This window comes from Aotus nancymaae, unplaced genomic scaffold (assembly GCF_030222135.1).
Source record: "Aotus nancymaae isolate 86718 unplaced genomic scaffold, 86718_ANA_hifiasm-v0.15.2.pri h1tg000095l, whole genome shotgun sequence".
Classification (NCBI taxonomy): domain Eukaryota; kingdom Metazoa; phylum Chordata; class Mammalia; order Primates; family Aotidae; genus Aotus; species Aotus nancymaae.
Window position 1 is genome coordinate 4,412,604 of NW_026988510.1, and position 18,936 is coordinate 4,431,539.

At 59.1% G+C, this 18,936-nt stretch overlaps 1 protein-coding gene across 3 annotated transcripts in view; it reads right to left on the reverse strand.

Annotated features, from left to right (window-relative positions):
- The window catches only part of GSE1 (Gse1 coiled-coil protein), a 120,080-nt gene that overhangs the window by 57,278 nt on the left and 43,866 nt on the right, over positions 1 to 18,936 (reverse strand). The window contains exon 1 of one of the 3 annotated variants that reach the window (XM_012466106.2): positions 1,489 to 1,564. The exons of the other annotated variants lie outside the window; for them this stretch is intronic. Coding sequence (XP_012321529.2) covers positions 1,489 to 1,495 — 7 coding nt within the window. The 5' untranslated portion in view covers positions 1,496 to 1,564. Of the gene's footprint in view, positions 1 to 1,488; positions 1,565 to 18,936 lie in introns of those variants that run through there. 3 annotated transcript variants of the gene reach the window in all.

Below are 18,936 nucleotides of genomic sequence, written 5' to 3' on the forward strand. Positions count from 1 at the left end.
AATCGGCTTAGGCGGGGACGCTCCCACCCGGAGCGCGGCTGGGCCTTTTGTTCAGGCGCCATTGACAAAAGGAGCCCTCTTTCCATTTGGTGGTCCCGCTTTTTGTTTCCAAACCCCAACCTGTGTGGGCCCCTACCCCTCAGGCCCCAGATAAGGCACCGCAGGGGTCAGCAAGGGTTTAGTGTATTTTAAACGCACTTTGCAGACAAAGGCTAGTTTGTTAGAGCCAAAGCGACTCAACTCCGGCTGGCATCCACCGCCCAGCTGAGAAGGTGGCAGGTGCTCCCCACCGCCAGCACGCTGCCCTCGAACTCAGAAGGGCACTGGAGCCAGACCCCCGGCCCACCACGTGGAAGTGGCGCAGCCTCCACCCCCATCCACTGGGTATCCCTTCCCCCAATCTGGGAATCCCCTCCCCAAGGCCTAAGCCTCGAGTCTCCACTACACATTTCTCAGTGGCCCCCTGGTCCCCCACCCGGTGCCGGGGAGGGGACGCGGGAAGCTGGGGGGTGGGCGGGCGCAGGGAGGGTGAGCTCCACTCCCGCTCCGCCTCCATGAAGGGAATTTAATTAGCCTGCTGGAGAGGCAGGCGGGCGGCCGAGGAGGTGTCTCTGGTGCTGCAATATAATTGAATCGGCTCCACTCGGTCGGGCCACTCGCCGCCCATCAGCGCGGCCACAGGGCCCGGGAGGGCTGGGGGCGGGGAGGCGCATCCAGGCGGAGCAGGAAGGGCCGGGGAGGGAAAAAGGCCAGCGCGGGTGGGGGGCGGCGGATGTGCAATCCTTCTCCCACCTCCCAGGCTGGGGCAGCCATCTTCTGCGGGGGGAGGGGAGGGGCAGGGAGCCGCTCCACCAGGGGAGGGGGGAGAGGGAGGAGAGAAGCAGCCGAGCCCGGGGCGTGCCCTTCCTTGGGAAGCAGGGCGTGGGGGTCACAGACCCGGGAGGCTGCGGTCCCGCCCTCCCGACCAACTCCCCCGGAATGAGGGGTCGGGGAAGGGGAGGGAAACAAGACAAAACCCCCAACCGGGGCGGCCCCAGTGGCAAACCACCCCCCGCCCGCCCTCCTGGGCCATCGCCAGCACCTGCCGCGGGGGCGCCCAGACACCCCCTTCGCTCCCTCCCGCGCTGCCGCAAAGTTTTCATTCCAGCTCTAGAGCACCCGCAGCTCTCCGAAACACCCCCACCACCCCATCCCCCCACTCTGTCAGCCCTCTAGCCCGTGCGCACTTACACCCCCCCACCCCCCGCTGAGCCCGGGGCCCCTGAGTCCCCGCCCGCAGCCAGGCCGCCCAAGCCGCGACCCGCGGGCGGGGGGAAAGGGGTGGCCTTTGGTCGCCTGCCCGCCCTCCCGACTCTTATCGCTGCTCACACTCCGGGGAAGTTGCCCCGAAGCCGTTGGCGGCCGCCCCCGCGGAACCCGCGAACTTGAGGAGAGTGCGGTGGGGGGAGGGGGAAGACCCGCGTCCCCGGCCCGGTGCGACGCGCTCACCTTTCATGCCAGGGCCCCGCAGCTCCGCTTCGGCTGACACATGCTGGAGCTACCGTCGCCCAGTGTTTGTCTAAACTGCTTATCTCACCCGGGGCTGCTCGGCGGCGGCAGCTCGGGCCCGCTGGGGAGGTGGAGCTTCCGGGGCCCCGGCCAAGAAACACCTGCTGCTGTCGCCGCCGCCGCCGCCGAGGACACACCCAAACGCAACGCCGCCCACTCCCGGGCCACTGGCTCGCTCCCGGCTCCCTGACCTCAGCCAGCGGGAGGTGTCGGGTTTCAGCCGCAAACACACAGGCGCGCGCGCGCGCACCGACGGGCGCCCGGGTCCACCCGCCCAGGCGCACGCCCCTCCCCAGCCCGGCCCGCCAGGTGAGCCGAGGACACCAGCAGGGCCGCGGAGGTGCCACCCCCACCCTCCCGGGAACCCCTGGCTGTACTGCTCGGGGGTCCCAGACACTTTCGTGGCAACGACCGGCCACTAGACTCTAAAAGTAGGGAGCACGCTCGCTACGTGAGAGGAGCCCTCACACTTCTCGCAGCCGCGTCCCGGGAGCCTAGAACAGTGCCTGGCAAAGAGCAGGCCCAATAATGGGCGGACGGATAACTCTGTGTCCTGGAGGCCTTTTGGAGAACAACTTTCTTGGCGCGTGGGGTGGGATAAGGCGACACAAAATAGGCGGAATACCCACGCCCCCCCCATGCCTGACCTTATTACCCCAACTAGAAAAGGCTGAATACTAAGAACTTGGCCTCAAAATTCCATACCCCATTCCCCCGTTTTAAGTAACTTTTGGCAAGGCCCCAATGCGGGCCGCTGCAGAGGGTGTTAGTTCTTTAAAGAACCCACGGCCCAGGGGCTGGAGAGCCCATGGAGGCGCCGCTCTGCCAGGGGGATCATTAAGTAGCTGGGGTTGCGGTCAGAGGCGAGGTCGCCCGCCTCCAGAAACTGGCACGACCCACTGCGCTTCTGGCCCCAGCGCAGCGCCTCCCCATTCCTGGCACCCCCCCACCCTACCTCACCCAGGCACTTGACTGGAATGACTCAGGGAGCGTCCTGAAATTCCTGGGCACCCACAGGCAGCGCGGAGAGGGACTGAGGGCCCCAGCCTCCCCACCCCCGGCTCCGCCCACCCGCCCCGCCCCCAACCCATCGCGGCCGGCGCGTCCCCAGGAAGCTCGGGGTTAAAGGGGCGGGCCTCAGGGGCCGGGGTCGCCAGGCCTCCCCCGCCGCCTTCTCCCGCCTGGGCTGTAAACCCCAACGGGGCTCAGGCCCCGGGGTCGCTCCCTCCTCGTCCTCTTCCAACACCCCTCTGATCTGGAGCGTCCCTACTTCTGAAACCGAAGGCAAACCGGCACCCCCAGGTCGGCCGCCCCAGCGCTGCGCTGCGGGTTTGGACTTTCGGCCCCCCGTGCCAGCCCCAAACTTGCCCCGGGACATGCCCGCGCCAGGCTTGGCAGGCGCGCACGCTGCCGTCCTCGCGGGCCCACCTCCCCCGCCTTCCTCCCTCCCGTTCCCCGCGCCAGCCCGGATTGCGACGGGAGCGAGCGCTGGGCGCCTGCCACCCCCCATCCATCTGTTCCCGATGACGCTGGCCCGCCTAGAGCATTCGGGGCCCGCGCCAGCAGGGAGCAGAACCAGCCTGTGTGCCCTCTGGGGGGCGGGGTCTGACGGGCGCCCCCAGGCCCCGCGCTCCCCGCTCCACCTCCGACCGGGCGCACGCGGGTCAGCCCCCCCGCCTTGCACAAGGCTCCGGGCCGACCACAAACGAAAAGGGAAACGGACCGGCGAGGCCGGGTCAGGCCGTTATTGGCTCCTACCTGCGGACGCCGGGCGGCCCTGGCACGGCGCGGGGAGGGGGGTGCTGCGTCCCCTCACAACCCGCCAGCTCCCCGGCGGCGCCCCTCCTTGCGGCCTCGGCCTTGGCCGGACGCTGTAATTTACGCACCACACGGTGGCTCGGCCGCGCGGCCCCGGGTAATTTATACGCGCACTGGCCGGCGGATTCACCCGGCCCCAGGCGGCCAGGCTGGGAGGGGGAGGGGCGCCTCCACCCGCCGGGAGTCACGGGCGGGGGGAGGGGAGGATAGGGAGGTGTTAGGAAGAAAAGGACGACGACTGGCCCGGAGCCTTAACAACAAAATTCACCTCCGGGACTAGTCCAGCCCCTTTCCCACCTGGATTACAGGCTGCGGGGGGAGGGGAACAGCATGCAAATGAGCCTCTCGCACCTGGCCGGGAGCTGCCTCAGGCCTAGTTCTCCAGGTAGACACCTAGGCCCCACCTCCACGTCTCTCACCGGGACACGGTGCCACCGCCTACTCCCTACTTCCTCGGAGAGACCCTTGGGCCGGGGGTGAAGGCGGGGTGAGTTTCTCCACCTGTCTGAGCAGGACCACGACAGGCAACCGCAAAAGCATGTGGAACGGCCACTCAGAGGTGTAGCGCTTGGCTACTTTTCAGAGCTGGCCAATCCCTCTGGCGTGTACATCTAGCTCCCCTGGATTACGAGATGGGTGGTCTGGTCCCCGTTTCACAGATGAAGAAGTTGAGGCCCAGAGTTGCTCTAGATCACGTGCACGCAAGCTGCGCCCACACTGCTCACACCTGGAGTCTCTCCCCTTCCCAGCCCAGTAGGCCTAGGAAGCGAGGAGCTGCCGGACACCCCCGCGGCCGCCGGGGGGCAGCAGCGAGCCGCTCTGTGAGTCCTGGCCGGGAAACGCTGGCGGCCACCAGGCGGGCTGGCACGGCGGAGATGGATGACACTCACTGTCAGTGCGCCCGGCCCCCGGAAATTAGTAATCCGGAGCATGGCCTCGGAGTTTAAGGGTGGGAATTGCTCTCCTGCAGCCGGGGCGCTCCTCGCTAACGAGGTTTGTCGCTTGACTCCTAATTTCCCGGCACTGGGGCTAAGCCTGGCCGCCCTCCATTACCCTCCAGGCTGGCTTCTCCTCCTCTCTCTTCCTAAGCCTCGCCCTACCCACAGCCCCGCAGCCCCAGATAGTGCTGGCACTTCCTGGGCACAGCTCTCCTTCCCTGGACCTCCTCCCCACCCTCCACTCCATGTGCCTGGAAGGAGCTACGTAGGTGGCAGGGCCAGGCCTGCGGAGGCATCTCCCAGAGCCAGACACGTGTTCTGGTGAAGCTGCCCGCGATGCTCCTTACCATGGACTGTCCTCTGTGCCAGGGCAACAGGATGCTGGCTGGTGCATGCTTGCTCGCCCCTGCCAAGCTAAACTGTGCCTCCAAGAGTGGGAGGCCGGCTCTCAGCCCCTCACCTGTTTCAGGTACCTGCATCAGTGACACCCAGGTACAAACTCCAACCCTACCTCCACAGCCCTGGAACCGATCACACCTGCACCATAAAAAGAGATTTAAATTTTAAAAGCTGTCTGACAGGACATGGTAGCTCACCCCTGAAATCCCAGCACTTTGGGAGGCCAAAGCAGGCATATTGCTCGAGCTCAGGAGTTTGAGACCACTTGGACAACATGGCAAAATCCTGTCCCTCTAAAAAATTAACAAAAAGAAAAATTAGCCTGGCATGGTGGTATGTGCCTGTGGTCCCAGCTACTTGGGAGACCGAGGTAGGAGGATCACTTGAGCCCAGGAGGCAGAGGTGACAGTGAGCTGAGACTGTGTCACTGCACCACACACTGGGTGACAGAGTGAGATGCTGTTCCAAAGGGGAAAAAAAAGTTTTCCGTCTCAGATGAACAGGAGCCACGTTAAACTTACTCCCTGAGCCTAGGAACTCAGAGGGGTGTCTGGAGGCATGAGGTCCAGCAGGATCGCCCAGAAATAAAGGGATGCCTTGAACCGCAGGGGTGGGTGGTTCTTCACTCAACAAACACACTAAACCCCGGGCTCTGTTTCACACTTGCTTTTCCAGAAACAAAACTGAAAATTCCAGCAAGCCTTCAGCAAGCGCCTCACAGAGGCCAAGGTTAGCCAGGCCTGGTGGTGCAAGCCTGTGATCACAGCTACTCGGGAGGCTGAGGCAGGAGGATCATTTGAGCCCAGGAGTCTGAGACTGCAGTGAGCTATGACTGTGCCACAGCACTCCAGTGCCTGACCCACAGAGACCCTCTTTTTTTTTTTAAGTGGGGGACAAGGGATGAACACCAAAGAGCAGATGCTGACAGAGGAGACAGTTCAAGGCAGCAAGGCATTTGGAAGGCAAGGGGCAGGCTGACAGCACAGACCATCACCACTGCCCGGGCATTCAACCTAGGCCACATCAGGTGCTCCGGGGTGAGGGTGCCACATGTGACTGTCACTAGGTCTTAGCACAGGGCCCAGTCTTGGTCGAGGACGAGTCCTGGACACGTGCTTTATGATTCTGCTTCCTCTAGGGCTCAGCAGAACAGCACACAGCCTAACCTGAGGTCCTTCTCCACCCTGGCCAGTTGCTCCCAACACGTAGGGACTACGTGTCACCTTCATCATGCTGCCTGGGCACCTTGTTCAGCGCCTGCATCCGCAAATAAGTATCAGGGACCTGGATGTCTGAAGCCCGGGAACTAAAGATCACCTCTGCCACTCACCAAGCACCTAACAAGAGCCAGCGCCGCTCAGCACATGTCACTGGAAGCCCTCTCAGCCCTGCAAGGCAGGCAGTGACCTCCATTACACAGCCCGAGTGGGGAGACCTGAGAAGGTTAATTGACCTGCCTCAGGCACACACATTCCACCACTAGTCTCATCCAGACGTGGCTCTTACACCTGGCAGCATTTCTCGGTAACCACCTGCCATGGTCACTCTGATTATTAAGAAAGATACACCTGCGGGGGGTGACAGGTCTCAAGCACCTTCACGTCGATGCTGTCACCTCTTGTCAGCTGTCCAGTGCCTGAAAACCATTTTGGTTGGGGGCCGGGGCAGGGGGCCGTTCGCTGCCTAGAGCTGAGTACCCTGGGATTCACCCAAGTCCCCTTCATCTACGGCCTACCCTCCCCAAGGCTACCAGCCCTGGTGCAGGGTAAGGGGAGCCTAAGTCCAAAGAGGGCACTAAATCCAGGGGGCCAGGACAGGCTGAGGGGAGGCAGAAGGCTGCCTAGCTGCCTCGTCTGCCCTCAGCCCCCCAGCCTGCTCTACGCCTGGGTGAAGGTGCTAGCCCCCGTCACTTAGATTCCACCCTTCTCTCTGTTTCCTGCCCTGCTGCTATCACTGGCCCAGAAATCCTCCCCATTCTTCAAAGCCCGGCTTACATCTTATCTCTTGCAAGAGGCTTTTCCCATCCCTGCCTCTGGAATTCATCTCTCCATGCTGCAGCCCACTCTTAGATAGCGATCACCAGTGCAGTGAGTCTTAAATCATGGGAAGCGGGGAAGGAGAATACAGATCCCCAGGCCCCTCCCCTTACTGAGCGAAGGTCTCCAAGCAGGTCCTGAGAAGCAGCATCCTCCACCAGCGGCCCTGCAGGCCAGGCCACAGCGTGTCTGCTGCAGTCCCAGGCTCCCTGCTCCCAGCGGCCATCGGGGTCTCAAGGGAAGAGGGCCTCCTGTCTCCTAGCAGGGACAGGGTCCCCAGCCCCTGGGCAGGACTGAAGATTCCACCAAGGTCTGCTGAACTGATCAAGGCTGGAGGGAGAGAGGGGAAAGCAGCTCCCGCCTCTCCCTGCCTGCCCCTCTGGGGGAGGAACCAGATTCTCCAGGGACGCTGGGGAAAGCCCCACCCTGGCAGCTCAGGTGGCCCTCAGTAGCCCAGGTCACCTCCAGGGGAACAGGAAAGGGTTAAGGCCCGGCCAACTCCCCGCTGAGGAGTTTTCCTCTTAACCCCGGGCTGCCCCACACTTCCTGCCCTCTCAGCGCCTGGTTCCAATCCGCACCCCGCACACAGCTGCACTCCTTTACAATCAGTTAACAGCTGTTTTGCATAGATTTTCAATTCTAATTGCCTCGCTTTGTGAGCGCGGCGGAGCCCTGGTGAATGGGGACGCTGCCACCGCGGCTAGAAAGCGGGCGGGAGAGGGAGTAGAAGGAAGCAGTGTGCGTTGGGGCTGCCGGCTTTTATTTTTCTAAATCAGAAAAGAATACCCCTGCCACCAGCCTCCCCCCAGCTCCTGCCTCTCCTTCTGGAGCAGGGAATTCTGAAATGGGTGCCCCCACCTCCGGAGGGGCACCCACCCTGTGACCTGGGCTCCCTGACCCCAACCCAGATACAGGTCCCAGAGGGCAGCTTCCAGCTCCAGAGCTGGCCCAGGAGCCACGGGTCCCCTCCTCCCTCCTGCCCCCTCCTCCCTCCTGCTGGCCCTGCCCCCTCCTCCCTCCTGCCCCCCTCTTTCCTCCTGCAGCTCTCCTGCCCCCCCTCCCTCCTGCCCCCCCACCCCAGGCTCTCCAGTATCCAGATATGGGAAGCTAATTGGACAATAAAGTTGAACAGCAAGGAAACGCGCTCTCTGGAGACAGCTGGCATCTATAAAAGAGAAATATTTGCATTTAAAACCTTTAAACTTTATATGGCGGGGCCAGGCTGAGGCAGTGGAAGGGGAACGGGGGTGGGGACAGTGCTCGGACCCTTGAGAGGGGCAGAGAATCCTTGGAGTTTTGCACCCTTCTGCCACCAGTGAGTCCACCCACACACATGCCCCTTGCCCTGTTACTGTCTGGGGTCAAGTTGGCCCCTGCTAACCGCAGGGCCCTGGTCAAGTGCAACCATCCAGGGGTCTGAAATCCTGGGAAGAGCTTGCGTCCACTAGGGCTGCCAAAGGCAAGCCAGGGAGATCGTAGGGCATCCGGGCTGGGTCCTGCACCCTGGTGGCGAGTCTGGCTCAGCTGTTCTCCACAACCTGCCCCTCTCTCAGGTCACCCAGAAGCTCCAGGGCCCAGTGGAGAGCAGACTCAGTGGGAAAGTGGCCCCTTCCTGGCAAGGAGACGTTCCGCCAGGAACCTCCTCCCGTGGCCGGAAGCTCTCTGCCCCGTCCCCCGCACACCCAGACGGCACGGCTGTGTGAGGGCACCTGACCAGGTTGGCATTCAGGGCCCTGCGAGTGGGCACCACTGCAGTGCCCAGATGAGGTTGTGGAGGCTCGGAGAACCCGCCCTGCCTTCCCAGGGCTCCTGCTGTCTGGGGTGGTGATGCCAGGTTTTCATTTCCTCGCATGCCTAGTTCCCATTTTTCATATTTGAGAGAAACCTGGCCAAATTCTCCTACTGTCAACATTGGTGATGTAAAGCAGGGAGAGCATGTGTTCCTGAGTGGTCTTATTTTAGCAGGCTTTTAGAAAATCGCGGCCCGCCGAGAGCCCCGTCTACCTGGCAGGCCTGCTGGAGGGTGCTGTGCCACGCAGCCTTCAAGGGCAGGGGCCGAAACTTCTGTGGTGGAGGGAGGAGGAGGGCAGGGGATGACAGTCAAGCCCAATGGACACACAATGTCAACTGGACAGAAGCCACAGCAGAAGCAGGTCCACTTCCCCGGCAGCCAGAGGGAAGCAGTGTCTCCTCCTCGCAATTTCTCTTCCCATCAGGAAAATATCTCCAGTCCAAGCCATGCGGTCTCAGCTCCTGGGCCGCCAGTGAGCCTGGCCTGGCACTTGAGGCTTCCGATCACCTACAAAGCGGCCTTCAGTGTGTCTGGCTCTCTCCCTATGGGCAGCACCCTGTCTACCACTTACCACCCGGGCCAGACGTGTTAACCCCATTCAGTGACCACCCAGAGAGCAAACGTTCAAATGTGGGTTTGCAGAGCACACACGGTGTCGGGGTGGGGTGGGGACGATGGACACGGTCAAGCTGCTGCACCAGGCACATCACCTACCATGCACCGGTTTCCTTAGCTGCTGTCCTGCAAGGAACACGCCCCCTGCCCCCATGAGGACCAGACAAGACGAGAGAGACAGCCACGTCCCGTCCCGTGCCTGGGATGCAGCTGGAGCTCAGAAGCATTCCTTTCCATTTGCCGTGCGGAAGAAGCGGAAGGGCAGCAGCGCGTACAAACAGTTTTACGAGGAAGCGCTTCCAGGCGCCAGACCAGACGGGCAGGGAGGTCGGTCACTTGAGACCACTTCTGCCCTGGGACATCAGGCCTGGAATGAGGGCAGCAGAACTCCTTTCTCCTCCCCACAGACAGGAGAGGCCTTAGAATGTCACATACACTCCAAGAATCACACCAGCATGGTGCATGAGCCCAGCCCCTCCGGCCACTGGCTGGTCACAAGGCAAGGCGAGCAGGACAGCAGGTAGGGCCTGGCCGGCCACCCAGGGCCCTGGCTTCTCTGAGTATGAAGATGCTGACAGCAGGCCTGGGCGGTGGCTCACACCTGTAATCCCAGCACTTTGGGAGGCCTAGGCGGTGGATCACCTGAGGTCAGGAGTTTGAAACCAGCCTTTGCAACATGACGAAATCCTATCTCTACTAAAAATACAAAAATTAGGCGCGCATGGTGGCACACGCCTGTAGTCCCAATTCCTCGGGAGGCTGAGGCAGCAGAATCACCTAACCTGGGAGGCGGAGGCTGCAGTGAGCAGAGATTGTGCCACTGCACTCCAGCCTGGGCAACAGAGCGAGACTCCGTCTCAAAAACAACAGCAACAATTCACCGAAAGAAAGAAAGACGCTGAAAGCACCCTGTCTGGCTTTCCCTCTGAGAGACGTAGCCTTTTTTTTGTTTGTTTTTGAGATAGAATCGCACTCTGTTGCCTAGGCTGGAGTGCAGTGGCACAATCATAGCTCGCTGCAGCCCCGACCTCCTCATCTCAAGGATCCTCCCGCGTCAGAAGCTGCATCTTTAAAGATTATCCAATCAACCCAAATGACCATCAACAGGGGAAGAGATGAACAAAATGTGTCCTGTGTGTACACTGGAATTACCCAGCCACCAAAAGGGTCCTGAAATACAGTGAGTCGTGAAACATCCCTTCCTATCCACGCCAAACCTGCACAGACGTTCCTATCAGCATTGCTCATCATAGCCAAAAACTGAAAACCTACCTGTCCATCAGATGATGGACAGATGAAGAAAACACGGTTTATCCACACAGTGGACTATTACTTGGCCATAGAAAGGACTGAGGTGCTAGTCCGCGCCACAACTGATGACCCTTGAAGACATGATGCTGACTCAAAGAGGCCAGACACGACGGGACACATACTGGAGGATTCCATCTGTATGAAATGCCCGCAACAGGCAGACCGAGACAAAAGGCAGCCGAGGAGCTGCTTAGGGCTGCGGGAAGGGAGACGGGAGTGGCCGCTTATGGCTCTGAGTTTCCTTTTGGAGTGGTCCACTGGTCCCTCTATCTGGCACTTGATGTGCCAGCCCCCTTTACCTTCCCCATGATTGTAAGTTTCCTGGGGCCTCCCCAGAAGCTGAGCAGTTGTGAGCTTCATGCTTCCTGCAAGGCCTGCAGGTCCGTCAACCAACTACATTTAAAAAAAAAAAAAAGGAAAATGATTTGGACCCAGACAAAGGTGAAGGCTGCATATTATGAATGTTCTAAATGCCGCTGAACTGCACTCTTTAAAATGGCTAATTGTATGTTACATGAATTTCACCTCAAATAAAACCAATCCAATCTGGGCGGGGCCCAGTGGCTCACACCTGTAGGATCACACCTGTAGGGAGGATCGCTTGAGCCCTGGAGTTTGAGACCAGACCAGGCAATATAGTGAGACTCTATGTCTACAAAAAGTAAAAAAGAAATTAACCAGGCATGGTGGTAGATGTCTGTGGTCCACGTTACTCAGGAGGCTGAGGTGGGAGGATGGGCTTGAGCCTGGGAGGTCGAGGCTGCAGTAAGCCATGATCATGCCACCGCACCACAGCCTGGGTGACAGAGTGAGACCCTGTCTCAAAACAAAACAGAACAAAAAAATCCAATCTGAAGGCCTCCGCCTATCCCCAGGAGAGGCCAGATGCAGGGCAGGGCCTGCAGTTTCCAGAGAAGGCTCAAGCAGACGAGGCCTTAGGAGAAGCAGCCCGTGGAAACCCCCTTCGAGGCCGTGGGCATAACCCTTGGGCATTTGAGGTTGAAGGTCATAGAGAAGCCAGCCATGCGCCAGCATATTCTGCTTCCAGGGAACTTTCCCTGGCCAGCCTCCCACCCCCTTACATGGACAGGGCGCCCTCTCTGTGGACCCAAGCTCTGAGATGGAGGGGGTGACAATGTCCCCTCACCCCGCTGAGCTCCCCCAACACTGATCTATTTCTGGCCTCACCCATGGCTCTCCCATGTGGAAGGGCAGGCCTTGCCACCTCCTGAGCTCTGAGCAGCTGGAGGTCGTGACACTGAAAGGCACATACCTGTCTCCAAACAAGGCTGCGAGGCGGCTCCTCCGCCTGGAAAGCGGCCAGCTGTGACCCTGGCAGGCCTGGAGGGGAGGGGATGGCAGCCCAGGCAGGGGCACAGGGAAGCAAGACCTGCAGAGCTCACCAGTTGGCCACAGAGCCCCCAGTCCCGGACCCCTGACCTGAGGCCAGTGTGTGGGGCCCCGGCAGGGGAGGGCAAGGGCAGCCCCCGTAGCCGGGGACATCTGTGGTAGCAGTGAGTACACGTCCACCTGCGGAGCGTGGACACCAGTGAACCAGAAATCTGGGTGGTTCGCCGAAAAGTCCAGGAGGAAGTGTCCTCCTTGGCGAAGAAGAAGCGGCCGTCCTCGGGCAGGGTACGGGGCTTTCCTGTGGCTTCCTGGTCCATCTGCTGACTCAGGACACCACTCCACAGACCCCCACCAAGGTCACCACCCAGAGATGGGCCACATGCAGAGAGAACACCCGGGAGGGCGGGTTCTGGAGCAGCTGGGCACCTAGGCCAGATCAGACATGGGTGGGGCAAGGCAGGGGGAGTGGGCTCACACCAGGAGGCACTCCAGAACCCCAGGCTGGCAGGGCCCAAGGTCTCCGTTAGCCCCCAAGAAGTCTCCCAGGGATCCTCAGACACTCTTATTTCTGAGTCCCTGTTTCCTGATTTTCTACCACATGTTAAAAGCCTTCAAAGTTCTCTTACGTATCAAATAGCACAGGCCTGTGACTCGGTCCACAGGCTGCCCCCTGCCTGGCCCCTGCCTCGGCCTCCAAACAAGCCCCCTGGGCGCTGTGTGCTGCTAACACGGCCCTGGCAGCAGCCCTGGCTGCTCAAAATCAGCATTTGTCGAGTGCCCGCTATGAGCCCGGCTTTCTGACTTCATCCTTGCTGCAAACCCGACCAGCAGCTTCCCTGGACGGCCTCGGAGGCGCTTCTAGAACAGCACTCTCTCTCCTCCCACTCCCTCCCCGCCACCTCCCAGTGCTCCTGACAAATGTCTTGATTAATACGCTACTGCTTGTCATTAAAATCACAAACTGTCACTTGGACAATCAAATCCCAGTTGCCTTTATCACTCGCAGCCTCGACAAGGGACGCAGGCAGACAGAGGAGACCCTGCTGTCCAGGCAGCCCCACCTGCCCTCGCCTACTGCAGGAGAGGCGGGCCCTGGGGACACCGGGGCAAGGCCCAGGCTTGGGCCCCCTAGCTCAGGACGGCTGCTAGGAACCCTCTGCTCTGGCTCTTGTTGTGTTTATTCTTTATAATTTGGTCACAAATTAAAATAATCCAAAAGGGAAGGTTGGATGGACAGTTGTTTTCACCGAGAGAAGTTCCTGGCGTGGAGGTTTTAGACAGCTGCCTCTGGCCCTTCTGGGCATCCGCGGGCCCCAAGCTGAAGGTGAGCCTGGAGGCGGGGGTCCACGGGTCATGCCCGGCCTCATTTCTACCTGTTTGCTAGTGCTCTGCCTCCTTCTGCCTAGCCTGGCCTTCCTCAGGCCTCTGTCTGCGAGCTCCCGCCCTGAAAGGCCTCCTCCCCACGGGCCTGGCCCCTGCAATCCCGGCTGGTACCTGAGAAGTTGCTGCCAGGTTCCCTGACTCTGCCGTGAACCTGGCAGACACCCATGGCTGCCCCACCCCTGCTGCCCACACACCCCGACCCCTCCGGCCACCCCTCTCCCTCAGCCTGCCTCTGGGGCTCCCAAGGCCTTGTTTCCCCTCCGAGGCTCCCTCCTGGCCCTTAGGACTGCACCGGGCTTCTAGAAGTGTCTCAGAGTCTCTCTAGACTCACCCAGTCCTACCACCCTTCCCTGGGCCTGCTGTATCCTCCCCAGCACAGCCCCATCTCTTTTATTCAAGCCCTAACCTCTTCCCTCAAGCCCTGGCTTAAAATTCTGCCTCCTCCAGGGAGTCCTCCTGGATGGCAGCTCTAACCCCCGCTGGTGGAAGCTGACCCTCCCTCCTCTCACCCTGGGGTGGCTTTGGCATTCTCGCTCCCTGCCAGGCGCTCACTGAGCCAAGCTGTTGGAGAGGAAACCGAGCTAAATGAAATCAAGAAGCCCCTAGGAGGACAAAACCTCTCATCAGCGCCAAGCAGCCCTCCTGTCCCCAAAATAAGCCCAGCCAAAAAAGGACACGGGAATCTCCTGCAGGATACACCCCACGCTGTCTTGTCCAGGACTGCTGAGTGCCTTTCCCCAACTGACAAGGATGGGTTTATTTCATCAGCCCTCGGAGTCTCTACATCTGCGATGCTACGCCAGCCCCTCCCCGCTTCATAGCTGGAGTGTTTTGCAAAGAGCCACCTGGGTTTTTGGGGTATGTGTGTGTGTGTGTGTGTGTGTGTGTGTTTACAAGGCTCCCAAATGATCTTAAAAGAAGCACACAGACACACACACCAGAGCCTGTCCAGCCACAGCCGCCACCTCTCAACAGCAGCCTCTCACCCAGAGTTCAAACACCCTCCTCTCCCACGAAAGACAGTGGCCTTTGAGAGAGCCCTTGGCCTGGCCTTCACCATCAGGCCCCGGTGACAGCTTCCCAGCCCCTCCCCTTGGCCCGCATCGAGGCACCGCAGAGGCCCAGCCCCCTCCTCCCAGCTCCGCTCCCTGCACAGACCGGCCTGCCTGGCAATTTGAGCACAGGGCGATTGCAGCCTGGCTCAGGTTCTATTCCTGGCTCAGCCAGCAAATTGCTTCTCAACTTTGGGAAGTCCCCACACCGCTCTGCCCCCACATCCGTGAGTGTTCCCGTTAATAACCCAAGGTGGCACCTTAAAAGCAGACGCAGCTCAAAGAAGCCACGTGGATGGATCAGGCCTGGAGAAGGAAGGTCCCGGTGTCTGGCTGTATAGAGCTGTGGCAGCACATGCGTGGAGAGTACCTGCAGCCGCCCTCGGAGGTCACAGAGACCCAGAGGGGTAGCCGGGCACGGCTTCGGGGGCCCCACACAGGAGGGACCTTGCCAGGCCCCTGACACAGGGAGGACATCTGCTGCCCTCCCAATTTTGAGAGGAAGAGTCTCAGAGCCCTGCCCGTGGTGACAGCCTCATTTGTCTTCTAGGTGGCAAGTCTCTGTTGCCCAGGCTGGAGGGCAGTGGTATAATCATAGCTCACTGCAGCCTCAACTCCTGGGCTCAAGCAATCCTCCTGCCTCAGACTCTCAAGTAGCTCACGCCTATAATACCAGCACTTTGGGAGGCCGAGGCAGGCGGATCACAAGGTCAGGAGTTTGAGATCGGCCAGGCCAGCACAGTGAAACTCCATCTCCACTAAAAATACAAAAATTAGCTGGGCATGGTGGCGCGTGCCTGAAGCCCCAGCTACTCGGGAGGCTGAGGCAGGAGGATTGCTTGAACCCTGGTTGGAGACTGCAGTGACCAAGATTGCACCACTGCACTCCAGCCTTGAGATACAGCGAGACTTGATCTCAAAAAAAAGAAAAGAGAAAAGGACAGAAGGAGAAAGAGGAAGGAAGAGAGGGCAGGGCCTGTGCTAAATGTCTCTTCCAGCTCCTCCAACTGCCTCAGCCCGTTTCTGGCAATGCCTCAGGTCCAGAGAAGACCACAGAGGTGAGATGCAAGAGGCTGCGGTCACAGGTGGCCAGGGCAGCATGTGGCCAGGAAGCCAGATCCCAACATGCACCCCAGCGCCACTTCCACTGATTCACAATCCCCAACCTTCACTTTGCACAAGAACCGGCTGGTCCCGTGTCACTACCCCCACCTCTGTCACCCACACTCCAGACTGGGGGCAGGTCCAGTGTGGAGCCCAGGAACCAGCACTGTCCACAGGGAGCCCCTGCCCCGACTCGCAGGGGGTGCTCTCAGCCTCGCCCCGGAGCCTCGGCCCGGAGCACCGCCCCGTGACGCCAGCTCACCTCATCATCTGGCCTGTGGCGTGATCCTCTTTTAGAAATTAACTGTAATTTATTTATTCTCCTCCGTCTCTCTCTCCAAAAGAATCTGAAGCAGCATCACCAACCTCTGATATCGAGACGTGTTTATTATTTTTATGGTTTCCCCAGGAAGCTCCGAGTAACTCGAAGGGGAATTATATTCAGAGAGAATTGGGTCCCTAGTGTAAGTCAACATTATTCAGTTAACAACTTCTATCGGCGCACGAAGATGTGAGCGGGCCTTACCCGAAGACGTCTCCTGCGATTATTGGAAGATTGAATTCACAACATCCAAGAAAAATAATTAAGGGGGAGGAGGAGAGAGGAGGGTACAGAGCAGGGCCTGTGGCTTGGCAGTTTCTTGTGCCACCCACTGCCTGATGCTCCCATCATTGCCTGTGGGCTTTGTCATTGATCACAGGCCACGAGTCCATGCTCCAGCCAGCAAGGAGCCACCTCCTCATCCAGGGGCTACAGACACCAACGACGGGGCCAGCGCCACGAAGCCCATCTGGACAGCACTTTTGGAAGAGGTGACAGCCAAGGTCCAAGCAGCCAAGCCACCTCCCAGCACTCAATGGTTGGGGGGTGCAGCCCTTGTCCCACGCCTACTTGGGGGACCCACGTGGCCTGGAGCCCCCTGCCTCCCGGTCTGGCTGCCCGGAAGGCACCTTCCCTTGCCTTTGGGAGCGTGGGGTCCAAGCACTAGAGATTAAATGCCCCTGCTCAGCTATCTGGAGTGCTCGTGCGTCCTTAAGTACATTCGTTGTCAAGTACACTGGCAATCTCTGAAAGATCAAAGTTGGTTTCTTTTTTTTTTTGCAACACAGTTTCACTCTGTCACCCAGGCTGGAGTGCAGTGGCGCAATCTTGGCTCACTACAAACTCCGTCTCCTGGGCTCAAGCAATTCTCATGCCTCAGCCTCCCAAGTAGCTCGAATTACAGACACACACCACTATGCCCCGCTAATTTTCTGGTAGAGACGGGGTTTCGCCATGTTGTCCAGGCTGGTCTCGAACTCCTGTACTCAGATGATCCACTCATCTCGGCCTCCCAAAGTGCTGGGATGACAGGCATGAGCCACCGTGCCCGGCCAAAGTTGGTTTCTAATATGCATAATTTGCAGGTAGGATACCGAGCACGGAGAGCCAGACACACGGCTCTGGGACCGTGCTGGGCACTCTCCGAAAGCTGATGCCCACAGACAGGCCTAAGCGAGGCGCGGGGACAAGCTCTCACGGGCAGCCCACCTGAACTGCCCTGCGCAGCTGGGTGCTGGCAAACCCAAGCACAGCACATGGGTCCCAGAGAGCAGGAGCCAGCTGCAAAGCACCTTGCGGGCCCTCTTGTCCATCCTCTCCTCTGCTGAGAGACGAGAAAGTGAAAAAAAAAACAAAAAACAAATAACCAACCAAACCTCCAGCCCGGAAGAGAAAGACAGAGAGAGAGAAACATCCTTGCCTCACACTGTTTTCCCCAGCTGGGACACACTTTCTCCCTGAGGCCGTCCAGGGTCAGGTTCCGAGGTGTCGCGTCTCAGTGCGCCACTCATTTTGGCGTTTTATGTTCCATTTTCCACTCTCCTCTCTACCACTCCAAAAGCAGCAAGGCACCCCTTCTGAATATCCTCGGGGCCGATCTCTACTGGCCAGAAAGGTCAAACACCTGAATTAGTCACACAGCGGCAGAGAAGATCAACACTCAAATCAGATTCCCAGCTCATTCTCCTATAGGGAGAATGCAAAAAGATCTAACCTCAGACCAGTAACGGCTGAGGGTGGCCCATCTTTTAGTTATTGAAGAATCCGGCCAGGCGCAGCGGCTCATGCCTGTAATCTCAGCACTTTGGGAGGCCAAGGCAGGCAAAACACTTGAGCCCAAGAGTTTGAGACCAACCTGAGCAACATGGCAAAACCCCATCTCTACAAAAATTAGCCAGGCGTGGTGGTGCATGCCTATAGTCCCAGCTACTGGGGAGGCTGAGGTGGGAGTACTGCCTGAGCTCAGGCGGTTAAGGCAGTGAACCGTGATCTCACAGCTGCACTCCAGCAGTGAGACCCTCTGCCTGCTTGACAGAGGGAGACGCCACCTCAAAAAAAAAAAAAAAATTATAAAGCCATTCTTCTGCCTCAGCCTCCCAAGTAGCTGGGATTACAGGTGTGTGCAACCACACCCAGATCATCTTTGTGTTTTTAGTAGAAACAAACAGGGTTTTGCCACGTTGGTCGGGCTTCCTTCCAGCTGTGATGCAGCAGCAGGTGAGACAGCCAGTCTCTGCCAGAGAAAAGAGCCCACCTTTAGACCGAACAGAGGGACTACAGATAGATGGTGGATGAGTACATGGGTGGACAGATGGGTTCAGGGGTGGATGGAGGAATGGGTGGGTGGATGGGTGGAGGGACAGATGGGTCCAGGGGTAGATGGAGGAATGGGTGAGTGGATGGGTGGAGGGACAGATGGGTCCAGGGGTAGATGGAGGAATGGGTGGGTGGATGGGTGGATGGGTGGAGGGATGGGTGGAAGGACAGATGTGTTCAGGAGTGGATGGAGGAATAGGTGGGTGTATGGGTGGATGGATGGGTGGCGGGACAGATGGGTTCGGGGGTGGATAGAGGAATGGGTGGGTGGGTAGATGAATGTGTGGATAGATGGAGGAGTGGGTGGGTGAATGCATGGGTAGGTGGGTAGATGGAAGAATGGGTGGATGGATGGAGGAACAGATGAATGGAAGGATGAAAGGATGGATAGATGGCTGGGTAGATAAGTAAATGGATGGGTGTGGGGATGGACAGAGGAACAGGTGGATGAATGAGTGGGTGGGTAGATGGATGAGTGAACGAATGGATGGGTGGGTGGAGGGATAGATGGGTTCGGGGTGGATGGAGGAATGGATGGGTGGATAGATGGGTGGGTGGATGCATGGGTGGGGAGATGAGTAGGTGGGTGGATGGATGTAAGGATGGGTGAGTAGATAGAGAAATTAGTGGGTGGATGGAATGGATGGGTGATGGATGAGTACATGGATGGAGGAATGGTGGGTAGATGAAAGAATGGGTGGGTGGGTAGAAGAATGGGTGGGTGGATGGAAGGATGGATCGATGGATAGATGGCTGGGTGGATGAGTGAATGGATGAGTATGGAGATGGATAGAGGAAAAAGTGCATGAATGGGTGGGTGGGTAGATGGATGAGTGGATGGGTGGGTGGCTGGGCAGATGGAGGGTGGATGGGTGGAAGGAAGGAAGGAAGGACAGATGAAACGTAGATGGGTAGGTGATGGATGGATGAATGTTAAAACACTGAAGAGATC